At 39.9% G+C, this 16112-nt stretch overlaps 1 protein-coding gene across 1 annotated transcript in view; it reads left to right on the forward strand.

The window, feature by feature from the left end:
* The first annotated feature begins 15267 nt into the window (after positions 1–15267).
* The window catches only part of LOC101114079 (phospholipid-transporting ATPase ABCA3-like), a 272511-nt gene continuing 271666 nt past the window's right edge, over positions 15268–16112 (forward strand). Inside the window, exons 1-2 of the mRNA XM_042240680.1 lie at positions 15268–15327; positions 15641–15893. Of these exons, the coding sequence (XP_042096614.1) occupies positions 15268–15327; positions 15641–15893 (313 nt within the window). The remainder of the gene's footprint in view (positions 15328–15640; positions 15894–16112) is intronic.

Genomic DNA, 16112 nt, shown 5'->3' on the forward strand with positions numbered 1-16112 from the left:
TGTAATATAACTTCCTCTGGGTTCCATTACCATACCTGCCACAGATATTTGACAAGTGATTTCAGTAACTGCAAATTTTGTCTCCCAGGTTGATCATCTTCAAAAAGGGGAGACAACTCATTTTATTAAGCTCTTACTTGTATCCAGTCTCCCATCTGGCTTCGCTAATGACCCTTTTTAACATTCCTTTAGTCTGGTTGTCTTTTTCACTGTCCCTCTCTATCTCTCTCTTCATTTTCCAGCAAGCACTTTAACAACGAGGATTATCTATACAGAAGTAAAGAGAATGCTGAGGGAAAATTCTCAAGGCCAAAACAAACTTGGAAGATGGATCCTCCCTGAGGCTGGGATTCAGATCTTCTTGCAGAAGGTTTAATTGTGGTTCATTTCATTGTGGGGAAATTCACTGTCCCTGGACCCAAGCTGTCCCATACCTGCTGAGCAAGCAGGAATTATTCCTCCGTTCAGGCTGCCTAGGCTGACCAACAATGATTGGATCTGGCAAGCAGGAAACTCTTCTCTAGGGTTGTCGGCAGTGTCGTGCTAAGAAGCGGTCACCTCCGTGAATCACTGGAAATTCACAGTTAATGGTGGGGTGGAAGGAGCGGGGCGTCGGGGAGTGGGGAGCCACGGGGAGCGGGGGCAGCCAATGTCACAAAATGTGCTCCACAGAAGAATCTAAAGCACTCTTAACAAATAGAAGCTGCTTGTCCTGCAGTGTTCCCCCAGCGCCCTCTCCTGACAAAGATTAATCTGTCAGTCAGTTCAAGAACAAAAGTCTATTTGGCCCCTTGAAGAGGCAACAAATTGATAACTTGGCTTTCCTGGTGGCTTCGATGGTAAAGAATCTGCTTACAATGCAGGAGACCTAGGTTCGATTGGTGGCACGGGAAGATGCCCTGGAGAAGGGAATGGCAACCGACTCCATTATTCTTGCCTGGAGAAATCCATGGACAGAGGAGCCTGGTGGGCTACAATCCATGGATTCGCAAAGAGTCGGACACGACCGAGCGACTAACACTTTCACAAAGCAGTGGAGAGAGGATTTGCCCTCGGACAGTCAGAATTCAAAACCTGTGATTCGCTAAGTTACACTGGAACTGGGCAATCGGGTGGGGTCTGCCAAGAGCAGCAAGCATCAAGGAAACTGGGGAGCAGGAGAAAGTTTTGCTGGTGGGTGAACCGGGAACCTGGTGGGACAGGGCAGAGCACCACGTGCTCACGGGTGGTAGGGTTAGGGTAGGGGTAGGCTGAGCAGGCTGGAGAAAAGGGCTGTGTGCCTTATGCCCGCGAGACGATAGGGGTGGGGAGAAGCTTTTGGGTGGCCAGCCTCTGGGGGGTTGCAGGGCCCTGTACTTGCACCTCACCTCTGGAAGTTGTCTGTTTAACCTCGACAGACTCTCTCCTTAAACATCCTGAAGATGACCTTGACATATAAAAGAGGGGAGCCCGCGAGTTGTGGAGGATTGTGGGGTCGTCCAGTAGCGTCCACTGGCGAGGAACCTGGAGAGCAAGCCACAGGGCGCCAAGGTAGGGCCTTGAGGACAGCGTGGTTGATGGGGTGAAGTAGCCTGACAAAGGAGGAAGGAGAGGGCTGACTGGTGCTGAGGGGACAGGAAGAGCAGGGAGGGGCGCTCGGCCGGTTGAGGCTCACGTGAGACGGGATGGGGTGTGCGCCTGCGCGGGGAAGGGGCGGAGGTGGTGCCCCTTTGCTGAAAGCGGGGCACACACGCGCGGCACGTGCCGCAAACCTGCGGGGGCGGGAGGGGGGCGGGGAGAGGGCCGGTTGCGAGTAGGGCGTTGGGCGGAGCAGCTTCTGAGGCAAAGGTGGAGGTGGTGGCGGTTGAGAGGCTTGAACGGTGAGTGTCAGAACCTCCCAGAACCTTGGTCTTTCTTCCCAAGTTCCCCTGCTCAGGGGAATGCTCCCAAGACTCCCCGAGGGGCCGACCCCATTGCCAGCACTCAGAACTTCCAGCCCGAAAGTGCATTCTCCCCCTTACCCCGATGTCAGTTCAGTTCAGTCGCTCTGTCCTGTCCGACTCTTTGCGGCCTCATGAATCGCAGCACGCCAGGCCTCCCTGTCCATCACCATCTCCCGGAGTTCACTCAGACTCACGTCCATTGAGTCCGGGATGCCATCCAGCCATCTCATCTTCTGTCGACTCCTTCTCCTCCTGCCCCCAATCCCTCCCAGCATCAGAGTCTTTTCCAATGAGTCAACTCTTCCCATGAGGTGTCCAAAGTACTGGAGCTTCAGCTTTACCATCATTCCTCCCAAAGAAATCCCAGGGTTGATCTCCTTCAGAATGGACTGGTTGGATCTCCTTGCAGTCCAAGGGATCCTCAAGAGTCTTCTCCAACACCACAGTTCAAATGCATCAATTCTTGGGCACTCAGCTGTCTTCACAGTCCAACTCTCACATCCATACATGACCACAGGAGAAACCATAGCCTTGACTAGAGGGACCTTAGTCGGCAAAGTAATGTCTCTACCCCGATGTACCCCCTCAAAAAAAAAAAAAGAAAAACCGTCCACAACTCTCTCTGCTCCCCTCCAAAACAAAACTAAACCAGAAAAATAACTCCTAAATAGCCCATGTATATTACTTGTTATATATTATATAAGAATTATATAATATGTATCATATTATATTAAGTATATGTATATATTATGCATATATATATTATATGGTGGTCCAGTGTCATATTGCCTCCTCGTTCTGTGTTGACCCTTCTACCGTGATGTATTGCTGTTACTATTAGTTCAACTTTGTATGATTTCACATATATTTTTCTCTGCCTCTGATTCTAATACATTCAGTACTATGTAAGTTGATCATATATAGCCTTTATTATGTTGCATAACATTCCTACTGTACCCAATTTGTTGAGGGTTTTTATCATGAGAGAAAAATTTTGCAATGCCTTTTCTGCACCTATTGAGAATTTTGTCTTTCAGCCTATTAATAGTGTGTCACTTTTATTGATTTCCACATATTAAACCATTCTTGCATCCAGGGATAAATCTCAGTTGATCATAGTCTGCAATCCTTTTAATATGCTATTGAGTTTGTTTTGCTAGTATTTCGTCAAAACTATTTGCATCTATAATTATCAGAGATAATAACCTCTGGTGTTTTGTTTTTTTTTTTTTCTTGTAGTGTATCTATCAGTCTTTGATGTCCTTGTAAAAGGAGACTTTGAAAATGATTGGATTCTTCTTTAAATGTGTGGTGGCTGAAGGAGCTTGGCAGAATTCACCAGTGAAACCACATGATCCTGGACATTTTTATTGTTGTTTGGCAGATGTTTTTTTTAATACTAATCTAATCTCCTTATTCATTATTGATTTGTACAAATTTTCTGTTTCTTTGTAGTTCCATTTTAGTAGGTTGAATGTTTCTAGAAACTTACCGATTTCTTCTAGGTTCATGGTATTCCCTTATCCTTTGTGTTACTGTAGTGTCGATTGTAAAGTCACCTGTTTCATTTTTTATTTAGTTTTGCGTCTTCTTTCCTTTTATTAGTGTAATAAAGCTTTGTCAGTTTATCTTTTTTTTAGGATCTTGTTTTTGTTAACCTTTTCTGTGGTATTCATGGACCCTATTTCATTTATTTCTGCTTTTGACCTTTGCTATTTCCTTCCTTCTTCTAACTTTGAGCTGAGTTTGCTCTTTTTCTAATTTCTTGATGTTTCAAGTTAGGTTGTCTGTTTGAGATCTTTTCTCTCAGTGTGTACATTGATATTATTACTTTCCCTGTTAGAACTGCTTTGGCTGCATCCCATAAGTTTTGGTATGTTGTGTTTCCTTTTTTGTTTCAAGATATATTTTGAATTCCTCTCATCTTTGATTCATTAAATGTGCAGAAGTGTGTTGTTTAATTTTCACACATTTGTAAATTTTTCAGTTTACTTCCTATTATTGATTTCTGTTTCTTACCATTGTGTTCAGGAAAGATACTTGGTATGATCTCAGTCTTCTTATATTTCCTAAGGCTTGTTAAGTGACCCATATATGATCTCTTCTGGAGAATATTCCATGTGCACTATAGAATATGCTGCTGTTGAGTGGAATGTTCTTCATATTTGTGCTAGGTCAATTTACTCTAAAGTAGAGTTAATTATAGTGTTTCCTAATTAAATTTCTCTCTGGATGATATATATGTTTTTGAAAGTCAGGTATTGAAGTCCTCTACTATTATTGTATTGTTGCCTCTTTATCCCTTCATATTTGTTAGTATTCAAGTGATGTATTTAGGTATTCCAAAGTTGGATACTTTTTTTAAATTTATTCTTTAATTGGAGGAAAATTGTTTTACAGTATTATGTAATTCAACCATAATTATATATATATAACCTATATAATATTTTACAATATATTACCTATATAATTGTTTTACAATATTATGTAATTTAACCATAATTTTTTATATTTATATATATATATGTATTATATATATATATATATATCACCTCCCTCTCTTGAGCCTCCCTCTGCTCGCCCCCACCCCTCTAGGTAATTACAGAGCCCTGGACTAGGCTTCCCGTCTTATATAGCAACTTCTCATTAGCTATCTGTTTTACACATGGTAGTATATATATGTCGATGCTACTTTCACCATTCATACTACTTTCTCCTTCCTCCACCATGTCCACAAGTTCATTCTCTATATTTGCATATTCATTCCTTCCCTGCAAATAGGTTCATCAATACCTTTATTCTAGAGTCCCTATATATGCATTAATATACAATGTTTGTTTTTCTCTTTCTGAATTACTTCACTGTGTAAAACAGGCTTTAAATTCATCCACCTCACTAAAACTGACTGAGTTAATTCTTTTTTATGGCTGAATAATATTCCATTGTATATATGTATCAAAACTTCTTTATTCATTCATCCATCTATGAACATTTAGGTTGCTTCCATGTCTGAGCTATTGTAAATAGTGCTGGTACTTTGGGGTACATATGACTTCTTCAGTTATGGGTTTCTCAGGGTACATGCCCAGTAGTAGGATTGATGGGTCATATGGTAGCTTTTTGTTTTTTTAAGGGAATTTCCATACTGTTCTTCATAGTGGCTGTATCAATTAAATTCCCACCAACAGTGCAAGAGAGTTGCCTTGTCTCCATATCTTCTCCAGCATTTATTGTTTGTAGATTTTTTGATGATGGTCATTCTGACTGGTGTGAAGTGATGCCTTGCTGTATTTTGATTTGCATTTCTCTGCTTCCCTTGTGGCTCAGATGGTAAAGAATCTGCCTGTAATGTGGGAGACTTGGGTTCAATTCCTGGATTAGGAAGATCCCCTGGAGGAGGGCATGGCAACCCACTTCAATATTCTTGCCTGGATAATCTGCCTGGACAGAGGAGCCTGGCAAGCTACAGTACATGGGGTCGCAAAGAGTTGGACATAACTGAGCGACTGCACACATATGCACAATAATAAGTGAAACTGAGCATCTTTTCATGTGTTTATTGGCCATCTGTATGTCATCACTGGAGAAATATCTATTTAGGATTTAGGTCTTCTGCCAATTTTTGATTGGGCTGTCTGTTTTTCTGATATTGAGCTCTGTGGTGAAATTAATAGATACTTACTCTTGGAAGGAAAGTTATGACCAACCTAGACAACATATTAAAAAGCAGAGACATTACTTTGCCAACAAAGGTCCGTCTAGTTAAGGTTGTGGTCTTTCCAGTAGTCATGTATGGATGTGAGAGTTGGACTATAAAGAAAGCTGAGTGTCGAAGAATTGATGCTTTTGAAGTGTGGTGTTGGAGAAGACTCTTGAGAGTCCCTTGGACTGCAAGGAGATACAACCAGTCCATCCTAAAGGAGATCAGTCCTGGGTGTTCACTGGAAGTTCTGATGTTGAAGCTGAAACTCCAATACTTTGGCCACCTGATGCGAAGAGCTGACTCATTTGAAAAGACCCTGATACTGGGAAAGATTGAGGGCAGGAAGAGAAGGGGATGACAGAGGATGAGATGGTTGGTTGACATCACTGACTCAATGGACATGAATTTGGATAAACTCCAGGAGCTGGTGATGAACAGGGAAGCCTGGCGTGCTGTGGTTCATGGAGTCACAGCGTCAGACACAGCTGAGCAACTGAACTGAACTGAACTGAAGCTGCCTATATATTTTGGAGATTAGTCCTTTGTCAGTTATTTTGTTGTAATTATTTTCCCCCATTCTAAGGGTTATCTTTTAATCTTGTTTATTCTTTCTTTTTCTGTGCAGAAGCTTTTAAGTTTAAATAGATCCCTTTTTTTTGTTTTGTTTTTGTTTTTATTTCTGTTACTCTAGAAGGTGGGTCATAGAGGATCTTGCTGGATTTATGTCAAGAGTGTACTGACTATGTTTTCCTCTAAGAGCTTCATACTTTCTGGTCTTACATTTAAGTCTTTAATCCATTTTGAGTTTATTTTTGTGTGTGGTGCTAGGAAGTGTTCTAGTTTCATTCTTTGTTCTTTTGTTTTGAATGAAAAGTGTTCTTTTCATACTGTCCAGTTTTCCCAGCATGACTTATTGAAGAGGCTGTCTTTTCTCCATTGTATATTCTTGCTTCCTTTGTCAAAGATAAGGTGTCCATAGGTGTGTGGGCTTATCTCTGGCTTCCTATCTTGTTCCATTGGTCTATATTTCTGTTTTTGTGCCAGAACCATACTGTCTTGATGACTGTAACTTTGGAGTATAGTCTGAAATCAGGAAGGTTGATTCCTCTATCTCCATTTTTCTTCCTCAAGGTTGCTTTCGATATTCAGTGCTTTTTGTGTGAACATACAAATTCTGTATTTTTGTTCTGGTTCTGTGAAAAATACCATTGTTAGTTTGAAAGGGATTGCACTGAATGTGTAGATTGTTTTGGGTAGTATGGTCATTTTCATAGTATTCTTTCAATCCAAGAACATGGTATATCTCTCCATCTGTTTGTGTCATCTTTGATTTCTCTCTAGTGTCTTATAGTTTTCTGCATACAGGTCTTTTGTCTCTTTAGGTAGATTCATTTCTAGTTTTTTTTTTTTTTTTGCCATGGTGAATGGGATTGTTTTCTTAATTTCACTTTCTGATTTTTTTCTTATTGTTAATGTATAGAAATACAAGGGATTTCTGTGTATTAATTTTATATCCTGAAGCTTTACAATATTTATTCATTGATTAGTCATAGTAATTTTCTGGTGGCATCTTTAGGGTTTTCTATGTATAGTATCATGTCATCTATAAACAGTGAAAGGTTTACTTCTTTTCTTGTCTGGATTCTTTAAATTTCTTTTTCTTCTCTTACTGCTATGGCTAGGACATCCAAAAATATATTGAATAATTGTGGCAAGAGTGGGCACCCGTGTCTTGTTCCTAATATCATGGGAAACGCCTTCAGTTTTTTACCACTGAGAATAATGTTTGCTGTGGGTTTGTCATATATGGCTTTTATTATGTTGAGGTATGTTCCTTCTGTGCCTGCTTTCTGGAGAGTTTTTATAAATGGGTGTTGGATTTTGTCAAAAGCTTTCTCTGTATCTATTGAGATGATAATATGGTTTTTATCTTTCAATTTGTTAATATAGTATATCACATTGATTAATTTGCATATATTGAACAATCCTTGCATCCTTGGGTAAAAGCCTACTTGATAATGATGTATGATCCTATTAACATGTTGGATTCTGTTTGCTAGAATTTTGTCAAGGATTTTTGCATCTATATTCATTAGTGATATTGGCCTGTAATTTTCTTTTTTGATAATATGTTGTCTGGTTATCATTTCAGGATGATGGTGGCCACCTAGAATGTGTTTCAGAGTTTTCCTTCCTCTGAAATTTTCTGAAAGTTTGAGCAGGATAGGTGTTACCTCTTCAGTACACTTTCAGTAGAATTTGCATGTGAAGCCATCTGATCCTGGGCTTTTGTTTGTTGGAAGATTATTTTTTTTTAATCACAGTTTTTATTTTCCTGCTTGTGATTGGTGTTAGTGGTTTTTATTTCTTTCTGGTTCTATTTTGGAAGGCTATACTTTTCTTAAAATTTGTCCATTTCTTCAAGATTGTCCATTTTATTGGCATATAGTTGCTCATAGTAGTCTTTTATGATCCTTTGTATTTCTGCATTTTCTGTTGTAAATTTTCCTTTTTCATTTTTAATTTTATTGATTTGCGTCATCTCCCTTATTTTCTGGATGTTCTGGCTAATGGTTTGTCAATTTTGTTTATCTTATCAAAGAACCAGCTTTTAGTTTTATTGGTTTTTGCTGTCTTTTTCATTTCTTTTTCATTTATTAACTGCTCTGATCTTGATGATTTCCTCCTACTTTGTGAGGGTTTTGTTCTCTTTTAGTCGCTTTAGTTGTAGGGTTAGGTTGTTTATTTGATGTTTCTTTTGTTTCTGAGATAGGCACATATTACAGAAACTATCCTCTTAGTACTACTTCTATTGCATTTCATAGGTTTTGTATTGTGTTTTCATTGTCATTTGCTTTTAGGGATTTCTTGTTTTCTTCTTTAGTTTCTTTAGTGACCTCTGGTTTGACCAGAATCATACTGTTTAGCCTCCATGTGTTTGTGTTTTGTATAGTTTTTTTCCCCTGTAGTAGATATCTAATCTTACAATGCTGTGGTTAGAAAAGATGCTTGAAATAATTCCATTTTTAAAAAATTTACCAAGGCTTGATTTGTGACCCAAGATGTGATCTATCCTGGAGAATGTCCCATGTGCACTTATGGAGAAAATGAAATCTACTGTTTTTGGATGAAATGCCCTGTAGATATGAAGAAGGCAATGGCAACCCACTCCAGGACTCTTGCCTGAAAAATCCCGTGGACAGAGGAGCCTGGTAGGCTGCAGTCCATGGGGTTGCGAAGAGCAGGACACGACTGAGCAACTTCACTTTCACTTTTCACTTTCACTTTTCACTTTCATGTATTGGAGAAGGAAATGGCAAACACTCCAATGTTCTTGCCTGGAGAATCCCAGGGACAGGGGAGCCTGGTGGGCTGCCATCTATGGGGTTGCACAGAGTCGGACACGACTAAAGTGACTTAGCAGCAGCTGCAGCCCTGTGGATATCAGTTAGGTCAAAGTGGTCCAATGTATGATTTAAAGTTTGTGTTTCTCTATTAATTTTCTATCCGAATGATCTGTCCATTGGTTAAGGGGTATTAAAGTCTCCCAGTATTACTGTGTTACTGTCTGTTTTCCCCTTTAATACTTGTTAGCATTTTCCTTATGTATTGATGTGCTCCTGTGCTGGGTGCATATGTATTTATAATTGTTATATCTTCTTGGATTGATCCCATGATCGTTATGTAGTGTCTTTCTTTGTCTCTTGTAACAGTCTTTATTTTAAAGTCTATTTTTCTGATATGATTGTTGCTATTTCCACTTTCTTTTTATTTCCATTTGCATGGAATATTTTTTCCCAGCCCCTCCCTCACTTTCAGTCTGTGTGTCTCCCTAAGTGTGAGTTGGGTCTTTTGTAGACAACATATATAGGGGTCTTGTTTTCATATCCATTCAGCCAATCTATGTCTTTTGTTTGGAGCCTTTAATCCATTTTGGCTTCCTAATCCAGGAAGCCAAAATGGATTAAAGGAAGCTGATTAGGAAGCTCAGTTGGTAAAGAATTTGCCTTCAATCCGCCTGCAGGAGACCCTAGTTTGACTCCTGGGTTGGGAAGATCTGGTGGAAAAGGATAAGCTACCCACTCCAGTATTCTTGGGCTTCCCTTGTGGCTCAGCTCATAAAGAATCTGCCTGCAACATGGGAGACCAGGTTTGATGCCTGGATCAGGAAGATCCCCTGGAGAAGGAAATGGTAACCCTCTCCAGTATTCTTGCCTGGAGAATCTCATGGATGGAGGAGCCTGGTGGGCTACAGTCCATGGGGTCGCAAAGAGTCAGACACAACTGAGTGACTTCACTTCACTTCATGATCCTGTTACCATTTAGTTTATTGTTTTGGGTTTATTCTTATAATCCTTTTCTGTGTTTCCTGTCTGGATAAGATCCTTTAGCATTTGTTGAAGAGCTGGTTTGGTGGTGCTGAATTCTCTTAGCTTTTGCTTGTATTTTGTAAAGCTTTTGATTTCTCCTTCAAATCTGAATGAGATCCTTGCTGGGCAAAGTAATCTTTGTATATTTTTTGCTTTCATCACTTTGAGTATATCCTACCACTCCCTTCTCACCTGCACAGTTTCTGTTGAAAGATCAGCTGTTAGCCTTATGTGGATCACTTTTATCTTATTGTTTGTTTTCCTTTGATGCTTTTAATAATTTGTTCTTTGTGTTTAAATTTCATTCAATTCAGTTTCGTCGCTCAGTTGTGTCCGACTCTTTGTGACCCCATGAATCGCAGCACGCCAGGCCTCCCTGTCCATCACCAACTCCAGGAGTTCACTCAGACTCACGTGCATCGAGTCAGTGATGCCATCCAGCCATCTCATCCTCTGTCGACCCCTTCTCCTCCTGCCCCCAATCTATCCCAGCATCAGAGTCTTTTCCAGTAGGTCAACTCTTTGCATGAGGTGGCCAAAGTACTGGAGTTTCAGCTTTAGCATCATTCCCTCCAAAAATCCCAGGGCTGATCTCCTTCAGAATGGACTGGTTGGATCTCCTTGCAGTCCAAGGGACTCTCAACAGTCTTCTCCAACACCACAGTTCAAAAGCATCAATTCTTTGGCACTCAGCTTTCTTCACAATCCGACTCTCACATCCATACACGACCACTGGAAAAACCATAGCCCTGACTAGATGGACCTTAGTCGGCAAAGTAATGTCTCTGCTTTTCAATATGCTATCTAGGTTGGTCATAACTTTTCTTCCAAGTAAGCATCTTTTAATTTCATGGCTGCAGTCACCATCTGCAGTGATTTTGGAGCCTGAACAGATAAATTCTGACACTGTTTCCACTGTTTCCCCATCTATTTCCCAGGAAGTGATGGGACCAGATGCCATAATCTTCGTTTTCTGAATGTTGAGCTTTAAGCCAACTTTCCACTCTCCACTTTCACTTTCATCAAGAGGCTTTTGAGTTCCTCTTCACTTTCTGCCATAAGGGTGGTGTCCTCTGAATATCTGAGGTTATTGCTATTTCTCCTGGCAATCTTGATTCCAGCTTGTGTTTCTTCCAGCCCAGTATTTCTCATGATGTACTCTGCATAGAAGTTAAATAAGCAGGGTGACAATATACAGCCTTGACGTACTCCTTCTCCTATTTGGAACCAGTCTGTTGCTCTATGTCCAGTTCTAACTTTGCTTCCTGACCTGCATATAGGTTTCTCAAGAGGCAGGTTAGGTGGTCTGGTATTCCCATCTCTCTCAGAATTTTCCACAGTTTCTTGTGATCCAAATAGTCAAAGGCTTTGGCATAGTCAATAAAGCAGAAATAGATGTTTTTCTGGAACTCCCTTGCTTTTTCCATGATTCAGCGGATGTTGGCAATTTGATCTCTGGTTCCTCTGCCTTTTCTAAAACCAGCTTGAACATCAGGGAGTTCACGGTTCACATATTACTGAAGCCTGGCTTGGAGAATTTTGAGTATCACTTTACTAGCATGTGAGATGAGTGCAATTGTGCAGTAGTTTGAGCATTCTTTGGCATTGCCTTTCTTTGGGATTGGAATGAAAACTGACCTTTTCCAGTCCTGTGGCCACTGCTGAGTTTTCCAAATTAGCTGGCATACTGAGTGCAGCACTTTCACAACATCATCTTTCAGGATTTGAAATAGCTCCACTGGAATTCCATCACCTCCACTAGCTTTGTTCGTAGTGATGTTTTCTAAGGCCCACTTGACTTCACATTCCGGGGTGTCTGGCTCTAGGTGAGTGATCACACCATCGTGATTATCTTTGTCTTGAAGATCTTCTCGGCCTTTTGGCTAAGATCAAGTGTAGTGGGTATTGTAAGACCTTTCTTATTACTAGTAACCAACTGAAAAAGTATGTAAGGCCTTGATAAGACTAGCATGCTGGGCACTCTCCATACCCCTTCTGATGTCCATGTCAGAAGCTTTCTCTGTCCCTTTTTCACTGTAATAAAACTTCTGCCACACAAAAGCTCTGAGTAATCAGGCCTCGTCTCTGGCCCCTAAAGGAAACCAAACCTGAATTTTCACAGGAAGGACTGATGCTGAGGCTGAAGCTCCAATACCTTGGCCACCTCTTGTGAAGAGCTGACTCATTGGAAAAGCCCCTGATACTGGGAAAGACTGAGGGCAAGAGATGAAGGAGGCGACAGAAGATGAGATGAATGGATGGTATCTCCAACTTAGTGGACATGAGTTTGAGGAACCCCTGGGAGATAGTGAAGGACAGGAAAACCTGGCATGCTGCAGTCCATGGGTTTGCAAAGAACTGGACACAACTTAGCAACTGAGCAGCAACAACCTTGTGATGTGCAGAATTCTGCTGAAAAATCAGCTGATAACCTTATGGGATTTCCCTTGTGTGTTATTTGTTGCTTTCCCCTTGTTGCTTTTAATACTTTTTCATTGTATTTAATTTTTGTCAATTTGATTAGTATGTATCTTGGCATTTTCCTCCTTGGGTTTATCCTGTTTAGGACTCTCTGCACTTTATGGACTTGGGTGATTGTTTCCTTTCCCATGCTGTGGAAGATTTCAGTGCTTGTATATTTAAATTTTTGCTTAGGCCCTTTCTCTCTCTCTTCAACTTTTGGGACTCTTATAATGGAAGTGTCCCAAATGTTTAACGCTGGGACTAGTGTTGTGTTAACGTTGCCACAGAAGTTTCTTAAACTGTCCTCAGTTCTTTTGTTCGTTTGTTTTATTCTGCTCTGTGGCAATGATTGCCACCATTCTGTCTTCAAGCTAACTTACCTGTTCTGTCTCATTTCCTACTATTGATTCCTTTTAGTGTGTTTCAGTTTAGTTATCGTATTCTCCAACTCTTTTGTTGTTGTTGTTTGTTTCTTTTAGGTCTTTGTTAAAGAGTTCATGTATCTTTTTGGTCTGTTCCTAAATTCTTTTTCTGAGATTTTGGGTCATCTTTACTATCATTACTATGAGTTATTTTTTGGGTAGATTCTAGCCTATCTTCTCTTCATTTAGTTGTTCTTTTGGAGTTTTAATATCTTCTTCCTTCATCTGCAACATAGTCTTCTGCTATATCATTTTATCTAACTTTCTGTGTTTGCAGTCTTCATTCCACCAAGTGCAGAATTGCAGTTACTCTTCTGTTGTCTCCTCTCTGTTGTGTGAGATTGGTCTGAGAATCTTGTGCAGCCTTCCTGGTGGGAGGGACTGGTTCCTGCCCACTGGTGGATAGAGCTGGGTCTTGTCCCTCCAGTGGACAGGGCTGTATTAGGGGTTTATTTAGAGGTGACTCTCGCCTTGGGAAGACTTTAGGCAGCCTGTCTTCTGATGAGTGGGGCTGTGTTCCCACCCTATTGTTGTTGGCCTGAGACATCCCAGAGGCTATTGGTTGGATTGTATCTTGGTGTCAATGTGGTGGCCTACAGGAGAGCTCACACTAGTGAGTATGTCCTGGAACCTCTGCCGCCAGTGTCCTTGTTTCCGCAGTGAGTCACAGCTGTCCTCTGCCTCCCCAGGAGACCCTGTAAGATCAGCATGTTGGTCTGGAGCAGGTTCCTATGAAGTTACTACTTTTTCCTTGGGTCCTGGCTTACATACATAAGACCCTGTGTGTGCTGTCCAGGAGTAGAGTTTCTGCTTCTCACAGTCCTATGGAGTTTCCCCAATCATGCCCCACTGTTCTTCAAAGTCAGATGTTCTGGGGACTTCTGAAACCAGACCCTCAGTCTGGGGAGCCTGATATGATATTCTGTCTCAATTTTGTGAGACAGTCTCTGTAATATATTTTCCAGTTTGTGGGTTGCCCATCTGGGTGGTATAGGATTTTATTGTGAATGCATGCTTCATATTGTCTTGTTGTGGCTTCTTTGTTTTTGGATGTAGAGTATCTTTTTTGGTAGGTTCTAGTCATTTTTGTTGATGATTGTTCAGCAGTTAAGTGTGATTTGGGTGTTTTCATGAGAGGAGGCAAACTCGTGTCCTTCTACTCTGGCATCCTGTTTCCAGTCTCCTAAGTATATTATTCTTTGATGCTAGTGTAAGTGAGATTCGTTTCCTTAACTTCCTCTTTGGATGGCTTGTTATTAGTCTGTAGGAACATATCTGATTTTGTATTTTTTTTTTTTGTTTTCTGCAGCATTCCTGGATTCATATGATTACTTTTATTAGTTTGATTGATCCAAAGGGTTTTTTGTGTGGAATCCTTTGGGTTTTCTGTGTATAAGATCATGCTATCTATGAATACAGCCTGTTTCACTTCTTCCTTTATGATTTGGATATGTTCCATAATTATCCTGGCTAAAACATCCATTATTGTATTGAATAGAAGTGGCAATAATGGGTATCCTTGTCTTGCTCTAGATTTTAAGAGCAAGCACTTTCAGTTTTTCAGTGTTAAGTATGATGTCAGCTGTGGGCATTTCATATATGCCTTTATTATGTTAAAGTACCTTGTTTGTGTACATAATTTGTTGAGTGTTTCTATTATTGAAGAGTGTTGAATTTTGTTTCTCTTTCTGTGTTGAGATTATTGTATGATCTTTATCTTTTATTTTAGAAATTAGTATATTACATTTATTGATTTGCATATACTGAACCATCCTTGCCTTCCAAGGATAAATCCCCTTGATCATGATCAGTGGTGCTTTGATTGTGCTATTACATTTGGTTTGCTCAAGTATTTTGAGGAGTTTTGCATCTTTATTTATCAGGAATATTTGCATGTAGTTTTCTCATAGTGTCCTTACGTGGCTTTGATATCAGCATAATTCGGGCCTCTTAAAATGAATTTGGACATGTTCCCCTACCCTTCTATTTTTTGAAAAGTTTGAGAAAGATTGGTGTTAGTAGAATTTACTTGTGAAGCCATATGGTCTTGGAAAGTAGCATAAGAATATCAGATCCTGTTTTCTTATGCCATCTTGAGAAATGGAACCACATCTTACTGTTTGTTTAACTACTTCTTTGTTTTCTGACCACATTAGAACATTAGTAGATATTAAGGAAATTATTGAACAGAAAAATAAAAGCAATTTAATTTTCTTTATTTCAAATACAAAATCATTTGTGCTATCAAACTTTGAGACTGATTAAGGAGAAAATTAAGAGAAAGAAGTAATACTATTATATACTTGATGTTCACATTATTAGGTAACTTAACATTAAAAAAACTTTTTCTCCATTGCTGGAATCGAACATACACTTTTTGTAGAAGAATGAATTTGTTGACACTCAACCAGTTTGCAGTGCTCCTCTGGAAAAATTTTACCTTAAAGGTATGTAAAGGTATCCTTGGAAAATGTCCATAAATGCCCATGTGGTGCAGTTTGGATTTGGGATGGGGGTGGGGGTGGGTTTATATATATGCACACACTTGAAAAATCAATTCCAGAGCTGAAAGTAGCTCTTCCAAATGTATGAAACTGCATTAATCAATAGTATAGTCTGACCTATAAGAAAACTGGTTAGGGGAGTTGGAGGGATGATATGAAACTTTAGCTGTTCCAGGGTGAAATTGGCAGAACTATCTATTTGCTTTGAATGTGTACTCTTAAATTAATTAACACAATCTTTTTGTTCCTCTTTTAGAGGAGGCAGTTCTTTAATTTAATATTGGAAGTCCTAACTGCATTGGCGTTTCCAATGATGCTTTTGCTCTTACGTGCTGTTATTCATATAACTGTTACTGGACCTTACAGTTTTACTTCCCAACCCATCAGTACTCTGCCTTCATTCCTCCAAAATGATGAAACATGGGAACTGATTTATGTGCCTTCGAATATTGATGTGGTAAAAGAGATCACTGAGAATGTGAAGAGGAACCTAAACATCAGTATAAAAGGTTAGAAATTAAAGTTTTCTGTAAAGCTTATCATTAACATTTTTGAGCTGAAACAGTATAGGGAAAAGAATAAGAATAAAGTTGGACGAATCACACTGCCCAATTTTAGCATTTCTCTCTGGCTGCTTTCAAGATATTTTCTGTCTTTATTTTTCAAAAGTTTGATTATGATGTGTCTGTGGATTTCTTTTGGCATTTTTCTTTGGGGTTCACTGAGCA

This window comes from Ovis aries, chromosome 24 (assembly GCF_016772045.2).
Source record: "Ovis aries strain OAR_USU_Benz2616 breed Rambouillet chromosome 24, ARS-UI_Ramb_v3.0, whole genome shotgun sequence".
NCBI lineage: Eukaryota > Metazoa > Chordata > Mammalia > Artiodactyla > Bovidae > Ovis > Ovis aries.